Below are 21,436 nucleotides of genomic sequence, written 5' to 3'. Positions count from 1 at the left end.
CTTCAGTCTGTGTTCAAACAATATCAGTTCTTTCTGTGGAGGTAGATAGCATGCTTCATTATTAATCCTTTGGGGTTGTCTTAGATCATTGTATTGTTGAGAATAGCCAAGTCATTCAGAGTTCTTCATCATACAGTATTGCTGTTACTATGTACAGTGTTCTTCTGACTTCACTTTGTACCGGTTCATAGAAGTCTTTCCACCTCCCTGTTGTTTTGCAAGCTTTTGATAGTGTTTCATCGTGGAAGAGGTGGAGCAGTATGGACAGAGTAATAATGCATTTAGACAGATTCAGAGCCAGTTGGATGGCTGGGCTTAGAGTAGTCATTAATGACTTAATGTCAACATGGCAGGATGTCTTCAGTTGGGGAACCCAGGGATCTCGTCTTGGTCCTCTGCTGTGTAATGTTTTTATCAGTGATTTGATTAAAGGTCCCTTCCCGTTCTATATTTTTGTGATCCTAAGTATCTGTGATTGCTGGTTAAAAAAAAAAGGCAGGAGGAAAAGCATATTGTCTCTGACGTAACTGCCCCTTTGTGACCAGTGAGAAGGATATTAAAATCAGACTTGGACATTCAGAAATGAGGACAATGAGACTTTTGAGTTGTTGGCAAGTGATAACAAAGTCAGAATATAAGCAGAATAGTTATATAAAAGGTTACTGTAATGGACCACTTCAGCCTTGACAGATTTCACATGATCACGTCTGCCAGCAGTGGGAGGTTATATTGTAGTGTGAAGACGGTGAATGGCCAGAGGATCCAGGGATCTGAGTTTTGTATCACATCTTTGCACTTAATATGTGAATTTGTACAAGTCACGATTTCACTTCAAACTTCAGTTGTCAAATGAAGAGGTTAGATTCTGTGATCTCTATGGGTACTTCTTGGTCTTTTTATTTTATTTTTTAAAGGAGTAACTATCTTAGAGTTGGGAAGGACCAGCTAGTCCAGTCTTTACCTATCTAGAAACTCCCACTGCCTCCCACCTCCAACTCCTCCCCCCGCCCCCAGCAAAGAGCATCCCTAGTCAACCAACCTTTGTTTGAAGACCTCAAGTGAGAAGCACCTTACCTACCTCCTGAGAAAGCCTGAACAGGCTTTCGGAGAGCTATAATTGTGAGGATTGTTTCTTTTTACAGCAAGCCTAAATCTGCCTCTGCATTTTCTATCTATTCCTTTGGTTTTGCCAAGTAGAATAAGTATTCTCTTAAAGTACTTGAATACAGCTATTATATCCCCCCCTGAGTTTTCCCCAGCTAAACATTCCTAGTTCTTTTTAATCAGTTCTTATGTGGGTACTCTCTCCAGTCTTCTCAGCATGCTGATTGCCCTCTTTTAGAAGCTCTTCAGCTTTTCATTAGCCTGTTAAAAGCCCAGAACAGTGACTATGGTCTGATGAGCATATTGAGGCGCTAGTTATCACGTTCTTGACATTTCTTTTCTTAACATAGCCTAAGATTTCCTTAACTCTTGTGGCTGATGATTTGCATCAAGCTTCCTAAATAAATTGAATGTACTTACCAAAACCTTGGTTTTTTTTTTCCGCATGCATTTCCAGCCAGACATGCCCTCCCCTATCTTGTATTTGTGAGGTTGATTTTTTTTCTTCTTTTTTAGCACAAGAATAGGACATTTCCATATGGTTAAGTTTAACCATAGTGGATATGGTCTGTTGAGATCTTGATTCTGTCATCCATGTCTCTGTTAGCATCTTATTGCCTGCTACTTTGATAAACTTCCTATCCATTCCTTTAACCAAGTCACTGATAAAAATGTTAAACGTCAGAAGTTCTAGGACAGATTCCCTGAAGCATTCTGCTACCATTCCAGGCTGACATTGAGTGACCAATAACTCCTCTTTGTGTGTAGTCTTTCAGCTAGCTATGATTCCACCTCCCCATACAGTCATGCTGAAATACGAGTTAGCTATTATTATATATGACAGAGGGCAGCTAGGTGGCACAGTAGATAAAGTTCCAGACACGGAGTCAGGAAGACTGTCTTCCTGAGTTCGAATCCAACCTCAGACACTTACTAGCTGTGTGACCTTGGGCAAGTCCCTTAACCCTATTTGCCTCAGTTTCCTCATCTATAAAATGAGCTAGAGAAGGAAATGGCAAACCACTTCAGTATCTGCTAAGAAAACCCCAGATGGGGTCACGAAAGAGTTGGACACACCTGAAATGACTGAAGAACAACATTATCTATGGCATTCTTTTGACCTTGTAATCTAGTAACCCTGAGGAAAAAGGGAAATTATGTTAGTTTGGCATGTCCTATTCTTGATGAAACTATGTCATCTCATAGTGATTACTGCTTCCTTTTCTAAGTGCTCATAAAACATCCCCTTAATAAGATGTTCTAGAATTTCACCACTAGTGAAAGTCAAACTCACCTCCACAGTATCTGACATCTGACCCCTTCACTTTAGTTCAGGCCCCCATCACCTCTTCATTACATCATATCTAGGTCCTGGTTATTGCAAAGCAGTGACTCCTGAAGAGGTTGTATGTATTCAGAATTGAAGTTAGAATTCTGTAAAATTTGGTAATTGGTTGCAGCCCAATTGAAATGTGCATTGTGAATTCAAAGAATGCAGTCTCTTCATGGATTCATTATTCTTGTTAATTGGGCCCTGACTGTAGTTTAATAACTTCCTAATTGGTCTCCCTGCCCCAAGGCTCCCTGCACTTCAATCCATTTTCCACACAGCTACCCAAGTGATTTTCTTAAAGTGAGAATCTGACCATGTTGCTTACTTCCTCAGTAAACTCTAGGGGTTCTCTATTACCTCCAGGATGAATATAAACCTCTCTCCTTGACATTTAATGCCTTTTATAACCTGCCCCCAATTTATCTCTTCAGCTTTATTATTCACTATTTCTTTTTCTGCTCCCTTTGGTGTGGCCAAATTGGCCTTCTCATTCCTCACACAAGATGGTTTCATCTCCCATCTCTGCCTTTGTGTTGGCCATCCCACGTGCCTGGAGTGTACTCTTCCCCTTACCTCTGCCTCTTAGAATCCCTTTTCTTCTTTCAAGATTCAGCTTCAGCTCTACTTTTACATGGACCCTTTCCTTACCTCAGCGGCTTCTAGTGTCCTCCATCTCCAGACCTGTTCAATCATTTTTCAGTTTTGTCCAACTCTTTGTGACCCCATTTGGGATTTTCTTGGCAGAGATACTAGAGCAATTTGCCATTTCCTTTTCCAGCTCATTTTACAGATGAAAGAACTGAGACAAACAGGGTTAAGTGACCTGCCCAGGGTCACACAGGTAGTAAGTGTCTGAGGCCAGATTTGAACTCAGAAAGATGAATCTTCCTGACTCTAGGCCCTTTACTCTATCCACTGCACCACGTAGCTGCTTCCGAGCTATCTTATGTTTTTATTTATTCTGTATGTATTTAAATATGTACTTGTTGTATCCCCCTGATAAGCTCCTTGTGGGCAGAGCCTTGTTTGGTCCTTTGTATCTCTAGTACCTGTCATGGTATTTGCTCACTCAGTGCACATTAATTGATGGATGTGGAAGGGGGATTAAATAGATGTGTTTTACTTGAGCCCTAAAGGTAGAACCAGGAATAGTGGTTTCCTTGTGATTAGATTTAGAATCCTATGAGAACTTAGAGGTCATCTGATTCCTATTCCTCATTTTAGAGCTGAGGAAACAGAGTGATTGGCACATGGGCAGAAGTAGTAAGTTGCGGAGCTGGGATTGGAGCTGAGGTCCCTGACTCTAAATCAGGTGGGTTTTTTTAATTGTGTACCATGTTGGTGGTATGGGCAGCCAGGTGGTGTGCTGGATAGGGTACTGCAGCTGGAGTTAGGAAGACTTCAGTTCAAATTTGACCTCAGTCACTTACTAGCTGTGTGATTCTGGGCAAGTCATTTAACCCTGTTTGCCTCAGTTTCTTCATCTGGTAAAATGAACTGGAAAAGGAAATGGCAAACTGCTCCAGTATCTTTGCTGGGAATACTCCGGATGGGGTCACAGAGAGTCGGTGACACAATAGAAAATGACTGAACGACACCACCACCACCATCCTGTTGGTGGAAGTTTGAAATAAGCACATCTAGGCCTGGTGTCAGGATAACTTCCTGACAGAGTTGTGAGGGCTGCTGTCTCTGCTGTAGAAGGCTGCCCCTCATTCAAGTCTTAGGTGGATAGAGCGCGAGCCGGGAGTCAGGAAAACCTTTATTCACATCTGGCCTCAAGCGCTTATAGCTCTGTGTCTTGGGCAAATCACTTAACCTTTGAGTGCCTCAGTTTCCTTATCTGTAAAATGGAGATAATAACAGCAGTTACTTCTCAGGGTTGTTGTGAGGATCAAATGAGTTAATAATTGTAAAGTGCCTGGCATAATGCCTGGAACATAGGTGCTATATAAATGTTAACTTTTATTACTATTAGATGACCACTTGTCATATGCGTTGTAGTTGGGGTTCCTTTTCGTGTATTGCTTGAACTCAGTGGCCATTACTTCCAACACTAAAATAATGTTACTCTGTGAGTACTTCTCCTGGTACATGGAATTTCTTATATCAGTATATTAATATCAATGCTTCTGTGCATCATATCTCTCCTCACCCACATACCACTCCCCTTTTAATCCTGTTCCTTTAGAATATTGGGTCCCATCTCACCAGGTCTCTGATTCCTCCCACCAGACTTGCCTCTACATAGCACAATATGGTGGCTGGTATCCCAGGTCTGGAGTTAGGAATACCTGGCTGGGTTCAGATCTTGCCTCATCAGACATTTACTAGTTTTGTGGTACTATACAACCTGTCCCAGCCTATTTCCAGATCTGTGAAATGAGAATAAATAATAGCAAATGCTTTACCCGGTTGTTGTAAAAGACCGAATGAGGCATTGTATGAGAAATTCTTTGTCCTATGTAAATGTTCGTCATTGGTCTTACAAATTTAAGTGTAAACATCTGAGGCCATGGGTCATGGGCATAAGCCATTTGATGATAGAGATAGAGACAGTCTTTACTTTTGTGTTTACCTCTCTATGTCAATGTTGTCATCTCTAAAATGGGCCTATTGATAATAGGTGCCTTGGAAACCTGTTAGTAGGAACAAAGTAAGGATCCAGTAAGAGAGGCACAGTGAGGTGTGGGGAGAGGGGGCAGGACAGATGACCAGGGTTTGTGTCCAGGTTCTGTTTTTTTTTTTAATTTTAATTTCTTTTTGCTTTTAGGCAATTGGGGTTAAGTGACTTACCCAGGGTCACACAGCTAGTAAGTGTCAAGTGTTTGGTCTGAGGCCGGATTTGAACTCGGGTCCTCCTGACTTCAGGGCTGGTGCTCTATCCACTGTGCCACCTAGCTGCCCCGAGTCCAGGCTCTGTTAACTTTGTAGCAGAGAGAGAAAGTGAGTGTGGGGGGTGTGCGTGTGTGTCCCTCCCTCAGTTTCTTCATCTGTAAAGTAAGGTCACTGACCCTTGCATGACGGTCCAATGATTTTGTGAGGAAAAAGTCTTTGGAAAACATTAGCTGTTCCTTTAAGTGACACCATGCCTTTGCATAGAGTAAATACTTAATGTTTGTTGAATTGAATAGCCTTTTGTAAATTACAAAGCTGTGACTAGCACTGGGTTCAAATCCTACATCCTGATTGTTATTATTATTGATAATAATAATATAAATATGGTGTTATTATTAACAGTAATAACACCATATTTATGTAGTGTTTTTAGGTTTGCAAAACACTCTATGAATTATGAATGTTATCTCATTTGATCCTCACAACAACCCTGGGAGATAGGTGCTGTTATTATTTTTTTTTACAGATGAGGAAACTGAGGCAGACAAGGTAAGGAACTTGCCCAGGGTCATGCACACAGCTCTCAGGACCTGAGGCCAGATTTGAACTTGGGGTCTTCCTGATTCCAGGCCTAGCTCTCTACCCCATCACATACCTGTCCCTAGATATTTCACATGGAAAGGGTACTGTTTGCACTCTTTACTTAAATGTTTTGTAAAACACTACAGAAATGTGAGTTGCTGTCATGATGGCTACCATCACTGTCATCAACAATATCTTTGTTACAATAGTAACAGTTTTTTTTTTGACCAGACCTGTGATTTCTTTGGTAGAGGTAGCTCCCAGGGAGCAAACTGCATCTAGTAATGCAGATTAGCACTTCTTCCGTAACTTAGAGTCTTAGAGAATTATCTGGGGTCATTGAGAGGATAAGCACCTTGTCCAGATTACATAGCCAATATATGTCAGAGGTAGGATTTGAACCTGGGTCTTTGTGGTCTGGAGGCTAGCTATCCACTCCATCATCATGGCTTCTCAATAGTTGTGCAAGTATGTCTAGCTGCGTAACTTGTCTCTAGGGCCATCTGCGGCTCAAAGCGAAGGAAAAAAAATCCCAGTCCTGAACTGCTTGTATTTTTCTGTTTGCTCTCTTTTCTTCCTCCAAGGAAGCGGGAAGACCCTTGCCTTTGCCATCCCGATGATTCACTCAGTGTTGCGCTGGCAGGAGGAACAGAAGCAGACCAGCCAGGAGCAGGCCGAAAGTCACTCTGAGGATAGAGTGTCCTTGGTGGATGTGGACGATTCTTCTGATGATGGGAGTGAAATGTCAAACCCTCTGCCAGTGGAAAGGGAAGAAGAGAAGGACGAAGACCCATCTCACAATCCAAGCGACATAAAGCTGGAGTTTGATGAGGAAAAGCCTGCTGGTCACAGAAACAGGAGTAACCCTTTGCTTGGACTTGTTCTGACACCCACTAGAGAACTGGCCGTCCAAGTCAAACACCATATTGATGCTGTGGCCAAGTTTACAGGTAAACTTCCCTCACATCTCTCCCCATGTGGCCTTGTGTTATGGTTACCTGGGCCCCCTACCTGGTAGGCACTTACTTCATGGCAAATTAGCTAAATTTTTAAAGTTTTATATTTTAGAGAAGAACATGTTGACATTTAACCTTCACCTCATCCTGAAAGCTACAACAGTTACTAAGTCACAAGAAATGTGGTTTTCTAGCTCATCAGAATGTGATAATTATAATAATTACCTTTTTTCTGTTACTGATGATAAAGCCATATGTATATATACACACATATATTATCTTACTCAATAAGATAATACATATATATTACCTTACGCAATTCTCACAGCAACTTTATAAAATAGAGTGGAAATTATTCTCATTTTATAGACAAGAAAACTGAGAGCCAGTGAGAGAAAACAGCTTGTCCAGAATCATGCGTCTAGTAAGGGCTCCTGACCCCCAGTTTGGAGCTCCTACTGTTTGTACTGTCTCAGCTTGATTTAACCCCTAATTTAATTTATTTAAAAAGAATATGGATAGCAACAAGGTGGCATAGTAGAAGGAAAACTGATTGGAGCCAGGGGACTTGGGTTCAAATTCCATGTCTTGTGCTTTGTGCTTTGCTTCTCCAAGCAAGATGGCAGTTTATTAGCAGGGCACGGAGGTCTGGGTCTAATGACAGCCTCAGGATGAACTCAAGCCCAAGAACTGGAGATGTAACTTCTTTTTATAAGCATAGAACAAAGAACAGAACAGGGTAGGTGAGGAAATAATACAATTAATTATAGGGTTGGCATCATCATGGGGGGGGGTGAGGAATTATGATTGGTTACACCAAGGAAAATGGGCCTGCATGCATGTGGGACCACCACTCTGCTTTATGGATTTATGAGACCCAGCTGGTTCCTGAGGCTGTGGATAGCAGACAAGAGATAGTAGACTCACTGGCTCCTGGGAATGAAAGAAAACCACCTTTAATTGGGCAAGGATAAGCAAAGATGGGACCAGGTCAGCTTGTATCCTCTCAAGGATAACATACAGATGTCATGGAATTTCTTAGGAGATGCAAGTTTCCTTGGCACAAAGTGATTTGTGGGTAGTGCTGAGATAACAGTTCCCTTAGAATTAGCGTTTTATGAGAGTATCGAACCCCCAAACTTAGCTCAGAGTTTTTCTTTAATTAAAAATGATCAATTAGAAAACCAAACTTCTGCCTCTAACTTGAGAGAGGGAGACTGAACTCTTGAACCCATGAGTGTCTTCACTCAGAGACAAAGAAAAGGCTTAGGTTGATATATAAAATACGGAGTAGGCTCAGGTAGGGAATATATGTAGTTTTCACAGTTTACTAGCTCTGTGATGTTGGGTAAGGTGTTTAACCTCCCTAGACCTCAGTGTCCCCATCTGTAAAATGAAGAGGTTGCACTAGATGGCCTTAGGTGCCTTCGGTCGATTAATCAATCAGGATGATAATGATGATAGCTAACATTTATGTAGTGCTTACTGTGTACCAGGCAGTATGCTAAGTGTTCATGGTCCTCACAACAACCCTGTTGTGATTATCCTCATTTTACAGATTCTGTAGGCAGGATACAGGAAACTGAGGCTGACCAAAGATAAGTAGCTTGCCCAGAGTTACACAGCTAGTAAATATGTGAGGCTGGATTTGAATTCAGGTCTTCATGATTCCAGGCTTGGTCCTCTTATTTATTAAGGATTTAAAAGTACCATCCTAGGCACTGGGGATCCAAGCACAAAAAAAAAAGAAGCAATCCTTAGCTTCAGCTTACATTTTAATAGATGAGGACATAACAAGTACATATACAAATATATTCACCATAAAGTTAATAAATAAAAATGTATACAAAATGGTTAAATACAAGGTAGTTTGGGAGGGAGAGCTTTAGCTGGTGAGGGGATGAAGAAAGGTTTCATGTAGATGATGGTATTTGAGCTACATCTTAAAAGGGAGGACCTCTGTGAGGTAGCAGGCATTCTAGGGAGGGAGGTGGTGAATGCAGAGGCTCAGAGATGGAAGCAGAGCGTGTTGTGTGCTGAACAGAGAGTAGGGCAGTTTAGCTGGATCGCAGAGTGGGAGAATACCCATTGAGTCTGGGTCTTGTTTGGGGACAGTTTGTGCGGGGCTTTAAAATGAGTTAATGGAGTTGATCCTAAAGACAACAGGGAGCCATTGGAACTGATTGAATGGGGGAGTCCCACGTTTAGACCTGCGTGTCAGGAAAACTAGCTCTAGCTCCAAGAGCCAAAGGGGGCTTCTTTACCGTTCCGTCTTCTCCTCAGGCAGAACGTCTTGAAAGACATGAAGAAAGTATCAGCCGCTTCAGTTCCCAGTGGGCTCTTAGATTCACGCCCCTTGTTTTGGAACTTGTGCAGTGTGTGGGTGTGAGTGTGAAGAGAGGGACTGAGGTCTTGTTTTTCCCACGATCAATCCCGTCCCACCCTTCCTCTGCTTTCTGTTACCTGGAATCCCGCACATCTGCCATGTGGACAGTCCTCAGGTGGCTTTGTTGGGCTGCTTCAGGGTTCTTATTGGAGCAAGCCCCTTGTCAGTGTCAAGGGCCCTGCCTTCCAACTCCTTGGTCCTTTAGCAGCTCCTAGGCTTCCTGGCAGCTCTGGCCCCAGGAAGGCTGGGTGGTTCTTGTTCAGTGTAGGCATTTGAAAGCTGATATATTAAGTGCTTACCGTGGACATAGTGCCTCGTCAGTAGCATCCAGATTGCTCACCCTGGTATTCAACACCCTTCACAGATTTGGCTCCAGCCTTCTCTTTCATGATGATTACAGTGGAGGCTGTGTTTTGGGGACACGGCGGTAAATAGGATTAACCTCATCTGTCTCTGTCTCTCCCTTTGTCCTTCTCTTACTTTCCCCTCTTTCTTTCTCTCTCCTTGCTTCCTCTCCTTCCCTCTCCCCCTTTTTTCCTCTCCTTCCTCTCTCCGTCCACTTTTTCCTCTCCCTCTCCCTTCCTCTCTCTTCCCTCCATCCCCTTTCTCTCTTCCTTTCTCCTCCCCTCCCTCTTTTTCCTTTCTCTTCTCTCCTTTCTCTTGGTCTCTTTTCCTCTCCCTCTCCCTTCCCCTTTTTGTCTCTCTTGTTCCATATCCCAATATTCCTTAAAGTGGATATTCTCTGATTTCTGTTCTTGACCCTTCTTTCTCTCTGTATATGTGTTTGCAAATCCTAAAGTGTTCTATTAATGTTAGCTATTTTTATTTTTTATTGTTACTTTATTCTGAACTTAAGAAATTAAACAAGCATTTCTAGAACATAGTAGAATAGAAAATAAGAGGATTGCTCATAAAATTGTGTATCTATTATGTACAACTTGCTATTCCTTTTAAATGTATAATAAACTTATTATGTAACTTTTCTCCCCACCCTCTCACCTATGGCTACCATTAGACACAAATATGTCTATGTATATGTAAAGATATTCTATACATATTTCTGTTTATGAGTTCTTTCTCTGCATGCAGGTAGTATCTTCATCTATAGGTCATTAGCTTGGGTATTAATTTGGGCACTTACAAATAGTCAAAATGACTTAGCTGCTCAGTTTTTCTTGAAACAGTATTGCTATTACTAGTGTTATCTTGGTTCTGTTCATTTTGCTCTTCATTATTTCATGCAAGTCTGTCCATTCTTTCCTAAGATCATTGAGCTCATCATTTCTTACAGCACAGTAGTATTCCATCACAATCATATACCACAGCTCTTTCAGCCATTCCCCAGTTGACAGGCATCCCCACAATTTCCAGTTCTTTGCCACCACAAAGAGAGCTGCTATAAGTATTTTAGAACATGTAGGTTCTTCCCCCCCCCCCAAATCATCTTGGGAAACAGACCTAGTAGTGGTATTGCTTGGCCAAGGGATATGGCAGTTTAATGACTCTTTGGGCATAATTCCAGATTGTACTCCAGAATAGCTGGATCAGTTCACAGTTCCACCAGTAGTGAATTACTGTCCCAGTTTTTCCTCATCCCCTCCAACAGTTTTCTCTTTCCTCTTCAATCATTTTAATCAGTCTGATAAGTGTAAAATGATATCTCAATGTTAGCTATTATTGATAAATGTTAGCTATAGTCTCAGCACTTTCATTCACTTCCATACATAGCTCTTAATTTAAAATAATCGAAATCATCTTTTTTATGCTTCAACACTGTTCTCCCTTATAATGTAGTTTAAGGTACTTCCTTTACATCTTTTTTTTGGTTTCTTTGAAATTCCTGACTTTTTGCTCTTCCAAATGAACTTTGTTAATATTTTTTCCTGGTTTGAATGAATTCTTAAACTCAGTGAGAATCAGCCATGTGATGTGGCTGCCAAGAAAGCTAATGTGATCTTGGGCTAATCTGTCCTGGTTAGACCTTCCCTACAGCATTGTGGGTCAGTTACTGAGGAGGGCACCCAGAATGGTGGAATGCCTAAAGCCAATATCATATAAAAACTGGTTGAGGGACCAATGTAGTTTGGGGAAAAGAAGGCTCAGGGGGACATGCCAGCTGCTTTTAAATATTTGGAAGGCTATCATGTGGGAAAGGGATTAGATTTGTTTTTAGGGGGAGGGCAGGGAGCATGTATATTATAACATGTGCTGTGTGCCAGGTACTGTGCTAAGTACTTTTTGGGGTAGGGAGTGGGGAGGCAATCGGAGTTAAGTGACTTGCCCTGGGTCACATAGCTAGTGTCTGAGGTCTTATTTGAACCCAGGTCCTCCTGACTCCAGGGCAGTGCTTATCCACTGTGCCACCCACCAGCCCTTGTGCTAAGTTCTTTTACAGTTATTTCATTTGATCCTCACAGCAACCCCGCTAGGTAGGTACTGTTATTATTTCCATTTTACAGTCAGGGAAACTGAGGCAAACAGGTTAAATGACTTGCCCAAAATCACAGTCAGTAAGTGTCCTAGGCTGGATTTGAACTCTAGAGGCCTGGCACCCTCTCTACTGTGCCACATGGCTGCCTTTGGCTCCACAGAAAAGAACTTGCCAAAAAAAAATATTGCAGGAAGGCTCAGTTATGTTTGATGTTAGGAAAACCTTCCTAAAAATGAGAGCTGTCCATGAGATATGACGTAGTGGGTTCCCTGTCAGTGAAGGTCTAAAAGCAAAGGTTAGATGACCCGCCATTTGCAGGGTGAGTTGTACAGCGAGCTCTTTAGATGGCTGCCAAGATAGATCCCTCCCAAAGCTGAAATTTAGTGATCTTTCTCTGCCTAGCTCTAATGTCACCTTTTCCACGCAGTGCTCCTGACTTGAAAATGGTCTTACTGGTCAGCAGACTCCTCTGTCTCCCTTTTCATGCCATCCTTAAGATATTAACACATTCTCAAAATCTTGAGCCTGGTCAAAATCCTTTTAAGCCGGGTCATAGGGCATTGGCTGTACTCTTTGTGGACTTGGAGAGCTGCATCTTCTAGGTGTGTAGTAGATGCTCAGCATCTACATAGGGGTAATTAGGAAAAGGGACGGGATTGATGATTTTATTAACATAAGTGACCCCTAAGTGAGAACATTCCCCCTGCCAATGCAGGTAGTCTCTTCTTAGCGACTTAAATGTCTTAGAGAGTTGCCTAGGATTCTGAGAGTGACTGCCCAGGGTTGCCTAGCTGGTATGGGTCAAAGGCAAGACTGGAGCCTGGGCTTTCCTGGCTTTGAGGCCAACTCTCCCTACTATGTGTCACTACTGATTATTCTAGCAAATTAGAAGCCCCATTATGCTCGAGATCCTTATATATTGTCTTCTAGGCATCAAAACTGCTCTCTTGGTTGGTGGGATGGCTCCTCAGAAACAGCAAAGGATGCTGACTTGCCGGCCGGAAATTGTGATTGCCACACCTGGGCGTCTGTGGGAGTTAATTAAAGAGCAGCATCACCACCTCTCACATCTCAAGCAGCTCAGGTAAAAGAGCCTTTGTGAACTCTTGCCTCCTTCCCCTCTATCCAACCTGTTCCTAATTAGGTGACCTGGTTATCCAGTTACCCTGGTTTTTTCCCAGCAATTTAGTAACATGGCCTGGATGACAGGCCTCATTTTTGTCCCAGAGGGCTTCACTGGAGCTCCCCTGACGTTATCAATGTGTACAATGTTTGCTAGCCTCAGAATTTTAGGTTAAAAAAAGAAATTGGTTCAAAGAATCAATTCTAGGAATACAGTATAGGGGAGACAGCGATTAGATTAATTTGAAAAAGACCTGGGGGTCCTAGTGGTCTGCAGACTCAGCATGAGTTAGCAGTGTAAAATAGCCACAACTGCTGTCACATCTCGGGCTGCATCAGTAGACACGTTGTCTGTGGTGAGGGAGATGAGCGTCCATCCCATTGGTACCCTCCTGTGGGTGGACTGTAATTGGAGGGTGATATGTTAACTGCTAAGTAGGAGAGTGTCAAGAATGATGAGGGACTGAAGACAAGGTAGCTTAAAAACTGGTTGATGGAACTGAGTGTGCTTACCCTAGAGAACAGAGATTGAAATGGGGCTGTGGTGGCACTTAGCCAGGTATCTTAAGAATTGTCCCATGGGAAGAAGAAAGACAGGGTTTGTTAAGTGCCTACTGTGTGCCAGGCACTGTGCTAAAGGCTTCACAAACATTATCTCATTTGATCCTCACAACGACCCTGGGAGGCAGGAGCTATGATCATTGTACAGATAAGGAACCTGAGAGAGACAGAGGTTAAGTGACTTGTCCAGGGCCACACAATTAGCAAGTGTCTGAGGCTGGATTTGAACTCAGGAGGATGAATTTTCGTGACTCCAGGCCTAGCACTCTATGCATTGCACTACCTAGCTTCCCATAAGGAGAAACTTCCTAAGAGTTGGAGTGAGATAGGCTTCCACAAGAGATAGTGAGTTCTCCTTCACTGCAGATTTAAGTCAGAGGCTGGGTCACCGCCATATAAATACCATGTTTTATGGTGTAATCTGTCTTTTATAACATCAAGGCTATGTATGGCAGAGGGGATTCTTGCTTAGGGGACCTCAGATCCTGAGTCTGTGATTTTGTGCATCCAAGAAGCAGAGGCTAGGGCATCGCGAAGGTAGTTTTTTGAGATTGTGCAAGGTGTCAGCCTTCTGTGCCTTTGAGGGCCTGAGGAATGGAGCATGGGTCTGCGTCCCTGACTAACAGCCATGTTTTGCCTGGACAGGTGCCTTGTGATTGACGAGGCAGACAGAATGGTTGAAAGAGGCCACTTTGTTGAACTCTCCCAGTTGCTGGAAATGCTGAATGACAGCCAGTATAATCCGCAAAGACAGACATTTGTGTTTTCCGCCACGCTGACTTTGGTCCACCAGGCACCTGCCAGAGTGTTTCAAAAGAAAAACGCCAAGAAAATCGACAAGACGGGCAAGCTGGACATGCTAATGCGGAAGATTGGGATGAGGGGAAAACCAAAGGTGATAGACTTAACAAGGAAAGAGGCCACCGTGGAGACTCTGACAGAGACCAAAATCCACTGTGACAGAGAAGAGAAGGACTTCTATCTCTATTACTTCCTGCTTCAGTACCCGGGGAGAACCATGGTCTTTGCCAATAGCATTGACTGCATCAAACGACTCACAGCACTCCTCTCTATTCTGGACCAAGGTCCACTTCCTTTGCATGCAAACATGCACCAGAAGCAAAGACTAAAAAACCTAGAGCGGTTTGCTGAACGAGACAAGTAAGCCGACAGTGGAGGCAGCCCTGAGCCCCTTATAACAGGCCAGGAGAGCCTGAGGGAGGGACCTGAAGCTTCTCTGTCTGTGGGGCCGGTCTTGTCCCTCTGAAGTGTCTGTCCTCCTGCCCCTTCCTCCTCCCCGCCTCCCCAGCTAGGTAGCCTTTCGGCCACTGCAGCCTTGCTGAACAATGACTGACTCATTGTGAAACTCCATCCAGCCAAAGGAGAGAGTATTTTTCAGTGTAATTGAGCCCTTACAGTCCTGGGGCTGACCTCATTTCTACAGCCCCTGGAATTGCTTTGAGCCACATGGGCACCAGAATGTGTTTGTTACGGTGAAGATGCCCTGCAGATTCTTCAGTAATAGCAGAGTTCAAACTGTGGGCAGGATGAGGGTGAGGTAGGACAGGAGCAGGCTATCGAGGTCAGCTTCCAAGCCCTCAGTTCCAAAGAAGGGGCTTAGAATGGGCTGTGTCTTTCTGGGTGTGTTGTCAGATCAATGGGTGGCTTGTTTCCATAGCAAATTGTTTATTGCCATTCATACAATAAAACACGGAATGGTAGGGCTAGGAGGGACCTTGGAGCATGGAGCATAAATTGTTAGATGTGGCTGGACTCAATGTGCTCTTTGTGAAGTGAAGGCTAGACAGAAACTTAGAATGTAGAATGTTAACACTAGAATTGTCCTGAATATTAGTGCTAGAAAGAACCTTAAAGCTAGAAGGACTTGTAGGTACCATCTGCCTCAACTTCTTCATTTTGCAGATGAGGAAATGAGACCCAGAGAGGTAAAAGTTTACATAATTTGCCACAGGTTATATAGCTTATTTTATAAATGTATAAAATGAGTTATAATACTTAAGACCAGTAGTCTTTCCCCTCTGTATCCTGCTGCTTCTTCAGATAGCAAATTACTTCAAGAAGACCCCTTAACAGTTCTCTCTGTGTACACTAACCCAGGGACTGGTGGTTCTCAGCAGCAGGATTTTTCCTTTTCAGTGGTACTGAATACCATCCTTTCCCCTACAGTGGTGTTCTTCTGTCAACAGACGTTGCTGCTCGGGGTTTGGATATTCCAGATGTTCAGCATGTCCTCCATTATCAGGTGAGCACATGTGGGGGCATTTGTGGGTGTGGTGATTCCCAGCCTACGTTACTGAGAGAAGAGGCACACCTCAGAAAGATCATCAGATGGTACAGTACTGAGAGAAGAGGCACACCTCAGAAAGATCATCAGATGGTACAGAACCAGCTTAGGAGCTGCAAATGGCTTCCTTTTCTCAATAACTGATAACATTTATTTAGGGAGAGAATATCCCCCCCAAAGGCTAGAAAACTCTATTCCACTCTAAACCATTGATTTCAGATGCCTCTTATCACTCACATATTTTAGATAACTTCCCATCTCATGTAGGGTAAAGCCCTATACTGGGGTTAAAAAAAAAAAGCAGTTGCTCATGAAAAGAACAAGGTTATTTGATAGGGTTAGACTAAATATAGTCTCATTGTGACATAGCAATCTAAAAAGCTAACTCCATAATCAGTGGCAGTAATAGAGAGGGGCAAAGAGTCCAGACAGGGGAGGTGAGAGCGTTGCTATGCTTTGCCCTGGCCAGACCGCATCTAGAGGAAGTTGCTGAATTCTAAGGACCACATTTTAGGAAGGACGTTGGCAAACTGGTGTGTGCCAGTGGGTAGTAACAGTTGAAGGAACTGAGGGTGGAGGATGTTTAGCCTAAAGAAGAATAGACCAGTGCTGGGGGTGAGGATGGTGTGATAGGGAAGGGGGAATGGCCTTCTGTATTTGAAGGGCTATTGTTATGTGAAGGAGGAATTAGATTTGTTTTCTTTTGTTCCAGAAAGGCCAAACTAGAATCCATACGTGGAAGTTAGAGAAGCAGATCATAGATGTTGAACTGGAAGGGACCTCAGAGGCCTTGTAGTCTCACACCTCATTGTACAGGAGAGGAAACTGGGGCCTAGAGAGGTTGTGACTTATCCAAGTTGATACAGTGAGCTATATAGGTGGGACTTCAAAACAAGCCCTCTAAATCTAGGAGTTGCCTTCTAGTTCAAATCTAACCTGAAACACTTAGTAGCTTTGGGACTCTGGACAAGTCACTTAGCCTTGGTCTGCTTCAGTATCCTCAAATGAGGATCGTAATAGCACCTGCCTGGTAGGGTTGTTGTGGGGATAAAATGAGATATTTGTAAAGTACTTGACCCGGGCCGGGCCCTTCAGGTACGTCTCCTTCCCTGGGAGCTGGGCTTCGGACGTCTCCGGACCCACCCTGGGGGAAAGGTGGGCTCAAGGACCAGACAGGACGCGAGTGTGGTGTATGCTCTTTATTGTGGAGGATCCCCCCGATCCTTTGTTCTCAGCCCGTTATATAATCTGAGGGCGGGTCATGAAGGCTACAAGGATCCACCCCGAAGGCGGTGCCAACAACCCATTAGCGGAGCCTCCCCAGCACCTCATCCGGGATTGCCACGTAGCTCACTGCTGAGCACGCAAGCTATCCCAGAAGAGGCGGGTCCCAACTCCTGGGGTGTCACCTCTCCATTCAGGTGTCCCCTGCCAGCCCCCAATCACCTTTACCTCTCCATTCCGACATCTCTTACCAGCCCCCAACAAGTACTGTGCAAACCTTAAAGCTGTATATAAATGCTAGTTGTTATATTACAACTACTACCACTACACCACCACCACCACCACCACTACTACTACTGCTACTACTGCTGCTGCTACTACTACTACTACTACTATTACCACTACTATTACCTCCACCACCAGCATTACCACTACCACTACTAATACCACTACTACCACCACCACTTCTACTATTACTATTACTACCACCACCACCACTACTACTGCTACCACTATGCCACTACTATTATACCACCACTATCACTACTACTAACATTACCATTACTACTGCCACTTCTACTACCATTTCTACTATGGACCCTACTATTACTATTACTACTACCAATACTGCCACCACTACTACTGCTACCACTACTATGATTATACCACCACTACTATCAATACTACTTACCACCACTACTACTACTTTCACCACTCCTACTGCTACTACCACCAGTGAAGACTTCCCCATGCCAGTGAGGTCAGGGATCTAGGGGAACAGCTCTAGCTCTATCTGATAGTGGAATGTGCTGTCTCTGTTAGTGAGTCCCCTGTCCTCGGAGATGTTCAGTAGAGAGGCTGGATGGTGACCTGTTGGGAGTTTCCTTTACCAGGCAGGAGTTTGGACCAGGTTGCCGTTCAGATTTCTTCCTCCTGTAGTCTTCTTTAAAATGATGAGAATGAAAGAGATGATCTTTAAGGTACCTTCCAGCTAGAAGAATGTATTGCTGCGGTCATTCCCTCTAATGACAGACTGTTAGGAATGGAAGGATTTTAGTTAACCTTGTTAATTTGTTAATTGTTAATTAACTTATTTGTTGTTAATCTGACATTTACAATAATCCTATGAGGTAGAAAGGGTGATTATTTATCACTTCTACAGCAATTTTATTTTCCAATTCTAGGAGGAAATTGCAGCCCTTTGACTTGCCCAAGGTCACACAGTTAGTAAGTAACCAGAGCCAGGGACAGAACATATGTTTCCTAGTTTATTCCTCTTTCTTCTTCAGTTTGAACTTTGCTAATATTGAGGAATATATCTGCAGGGCATCTTCACCATAAAAAACACATTTTAGTGCCTTTGTGCCTCTGCAGTTCTAGGCACTGTAGAAGTGAGGTCAGCCCCAGGACTATAAGAGCTTAAATAGATTTTAAAAAACCTCACAGAGCCTCACATGCACTTGGAATCATCCATTGTGGTTCGAGGCAGTGAGCTGTGGTGCAAAAAGAGTATCGGAATATGTGAGTTTTGAGTCCCCGCCCCCTCACTCAGACAAGTTACCTCGTTCTCTGGGCCTCTGTTTCCTTCTGTATAAACTGGGGAGTGTCTGTCTTTAATGTACCTCAAAGGATTATTCTGAAGATCAGAGCAGATACTATATGTCACTTGCTTTCTGAGTCCTACAGAGACTGCAGGGATCTACCTGTTCCCCCCACCTCTTATGCTTTAGTAGGCGGTCTTGCAGAGTTGTGGCTGAAAAACTCATCACCCTGTGGACGGCCTGGTCGTGAGTCTCTCTGATTGTTCTTGTTCTTGTTCAGTTATTTCCAATTCTTCACTACCCCATTGGGGGTTTTCTTGGCAAAGATACTGAAGTGGTTTGCCATTTCCAGCTCGTTTTGCAGATGAGGAAACTGAGGCAGGCAGGGTTAAGTGACTTGCCTGGGATCACACAGCTAGTAAATGGCTGAGGCCAGATTTGAAGTCAGGTTTTTCTGACTCCAGGCCTGGCAGTCTTATCCGTTTCACCATGAAGCTGCCCCGTCTCCATAATTCAAATGATTATTATCGGAGGCTGATATTCAGACAATGGATACACAGTCTATCACTGGGCCTTGGCCCAAAGCCTGTCCATCATGTTATAGACCTGTTAGAATTTGAGTGCTACTAGTATAGTCCTCCAGGAGCCCAAGGTCACCTCTGAGTCTCAGTGAGGCATCAGAGGAGAACTTTAATAGAAGAAACCATAAAACATTTTGCAAATATAGGGATGGGGCTGCACCTCTCAGGTGAGGGAACTCCATCTACCAGTGCAGGTCAGCACCTTTTTGCAATTTATTGACTTAGATTACTGAGAGGTTAAGTAAGTGACCTGCTCTGGGTCACACAACCAGCGTATGGATCAGAAGGGGGACTTGAAACAAGGCCTTTCCTGTGCCAAGGCTGGCACTCTCTCCCCTTCACTATGGTGCCTTTTGTGAAATGTATGTTATACAAGTAGAAGCTGTTATTTTGCCATCTTGTCTCTGATTCTAGGAAAGGCTAACTCATTCCACAACTGTGTTTATTTTTCACCGGAAGAATCTGCGTACCCCATCCTTCCAAAGGTCAGCTCTGGCCTTCACATAAACATTCTCTGATCCCACCCCAAGTGTCCCTAATGTTGATCTGTTTTGAAGGTCCCTCGAACCTCAGAGATATATGTCCACCGGAGCGGCCGAACAGCCCGAGCGACTAAGGAAGGTCTCAGTTTGCTGCTAATTGGACCAGATGACATGATAAATTTCAAGAAGATTTACAAGACTCTTGAGAAAAACGAGGAGATTCCATTATTTCCCATTGAAATTAAGTGCATGAAAGCAATCAAGGTAAAAAAAAAAAGACCCCCAAAGCAACAAAATCCCCATGTCAGCAGAAATGTCATCTGCTTCAACTACAACAACTGTCTCCTTAGGTTGTAGGCTTTCCCCCAACAAACTGGGGGTTCTGTGGTGGTTCCTCCTCTTATGGGTAGCTGACTGAGGGGCAGCATGAATGGGGATAACCACAGCATCTCCTCGGGGTGGCTGTGAGGACCAAACGAGAGAATAATTAGCAAGCACTTAGCACAGTGTCTGGCACATACTAAGTGTGTATACATTTAGCTGTTGTTATTATTACCGCTACTGTACAAGGCTTTCATATCTCACAATATTACTGCTGCTACTACTACTGCTGCTGCTGCTGCTACTACTACTACTACTACTACTACTACAACATTGGACTTTCATATAATCACAATATTACTACTACTACTACTACTACTACTAATTTTGTTCATTTTACAGATGAGGAAACTGAGGCAAATAGGGTTCCATTCATATAGGGTTCAGACTTACTCAGGATCTTATAGCTAGTATCTCAGGCTAGATTTGAACTAATGAAGATGATTCTTCCTGACTCCAAGCCCAGCACTCTATCCACTAAGCCACCTACTACTACTGTAGGACTTTCATGTACTCACAATATTACTACTGTTGCTACTGCTAGACTTTCATAGACTCACAATATTATTATTACTTCAAGACTCCTAATACAGGGCAGCTAGTTGGAGCAATAGATAATATCTACTACTACTGCCACCATAGGACTTTCATGTACTCACAATATTATTATTACTACTACTACTATAGGACTTTCACATATTCATAATATTACTACAACAACAACAATTGTTACTAATATAGGGCTGCTAGGTAGGTAGACTACTGGGCCTGGAATCAGGAAGACTCCTTTTGGTGAGTTCAAATCTGGCTTCAGAGATTTGCTAACTGTGTGAACCTGGATCAGTCACTTAACCCTGTTTGCCTCAATTTCTTCATCTGTAAAGTGAGCTGGAGAAGGAAATGGCAAAGCACTCCAGTATCTTTGCCAAGACAACCACAAGTGAGGTCATGAGGAGTCAGACATGACCAAAAACCAACTGAACAACAACTACTAATACTATAGGATTTCCACATACTCACAATATTATTTTTACTACTATTGCTACTACTATGCACATGCAATATTACTACTACTGCTACTGCATAGGACTTTTATGTACTCACAAAAATCCCATGAGAACGAGAGTCAGGGCAAAGTAGAGCTTATCTTCATTTTGCAAGTGAAGAAACGGAGGCCCAAGGAGTTGAAATGACTTGCCCAAGGCCACTCGGCTAAGATTATGTCAAGTTCATGGTTTCATTTTGACTAATCCTGTCGTCAAGTCCTCCCATCATGTTCTGGTGTATGCCTGTTGGCTGGTGATCAATAGCAAAACATATTAAAGTCTGCTGTCTGTCATTATTATCATGATTATTGTTAATGAGACACCTACATGGGTGTTTTTGAAGCCAGGAAGACCTAGGTTCAAGAACCATCTCCTCTGACACATTGGCTGTGTGACGTTGGGCACGTAACATCTCAGGGACCTAGGCTGCTCTCTAAGACTTGGGGGAGAAAGTTTTTGTTTTTGTTTTTGTTTTTGTATTTGTTCTTAATTAAGTTTTAGTTTTCAACACTCTCTTTTATAAGATTTTTAGTTTTAAAAATTTCCCCCTCCTTTCTTTCCCC

The 21,436-nt window shown here is 43.2% G+C and overlaps 1 protein-coding gene across 3 annotated transcripts in view; it reads left to right on the top strand.

The window, feature by feature from the left end:
* DDX24 (DEAD-box helicase 24) overlaps nt 1-21,436 on the top strand; it is a 36,620-nt gene that overhangs the window by 6,986 nt on the left and 8,198 nt on the right. For 2 of the 3 annotated variants that reach the window (XM_021000289.2, XM_021000291.2), the window contains exons 3-7: nt 6,442-6,807; nt 12,561-12,714; nt 13,959-14,474; nt 15,501-15,576; nt 19,522-19,710. In XM_021000289.2, coding sequence (XP_020855948.1) covers nt 6,442-6,807; nt 12,561-12,714; nt 13,959-14,474; nt 15,501-15,576; nt 19,522-19,710 — 1,301 coding nt within the window. The remainder of the gene's footprint in view (nt 1-6,441; nt 6,808-12,560; nt 12,715-13,958; nt 14,475-15,500; nt 15,577-19,521; nt 19,711-21,436) is intronic. The other variant, XM_021000290.2, reaches the window with a different exon arrangement.

This window comes from Phascolarctos cinereus, unplaced genomic scaffold (genome assembly GCF_003287225.1).
Source record: "Phascolarctos cinereus isolate Bilbo 61053 unplaced genomic scaffold, phaCin_HiC Scaffold_3;HRSCAF=262, whole genome shotgun sequence".
Classification (NCBI taxonomy): Eukaryota; Metazoa; Chordata; class Mammalia; order Diprotodontia; family Phascolarctidae; genus Phascolarctos; species Phascolarctos cinereus.
The sequence above is the reverse complement of the archived record's forward strand: the minus strand, read 5'-3'. Positions and strand labels throughout refer to the sequence as shown.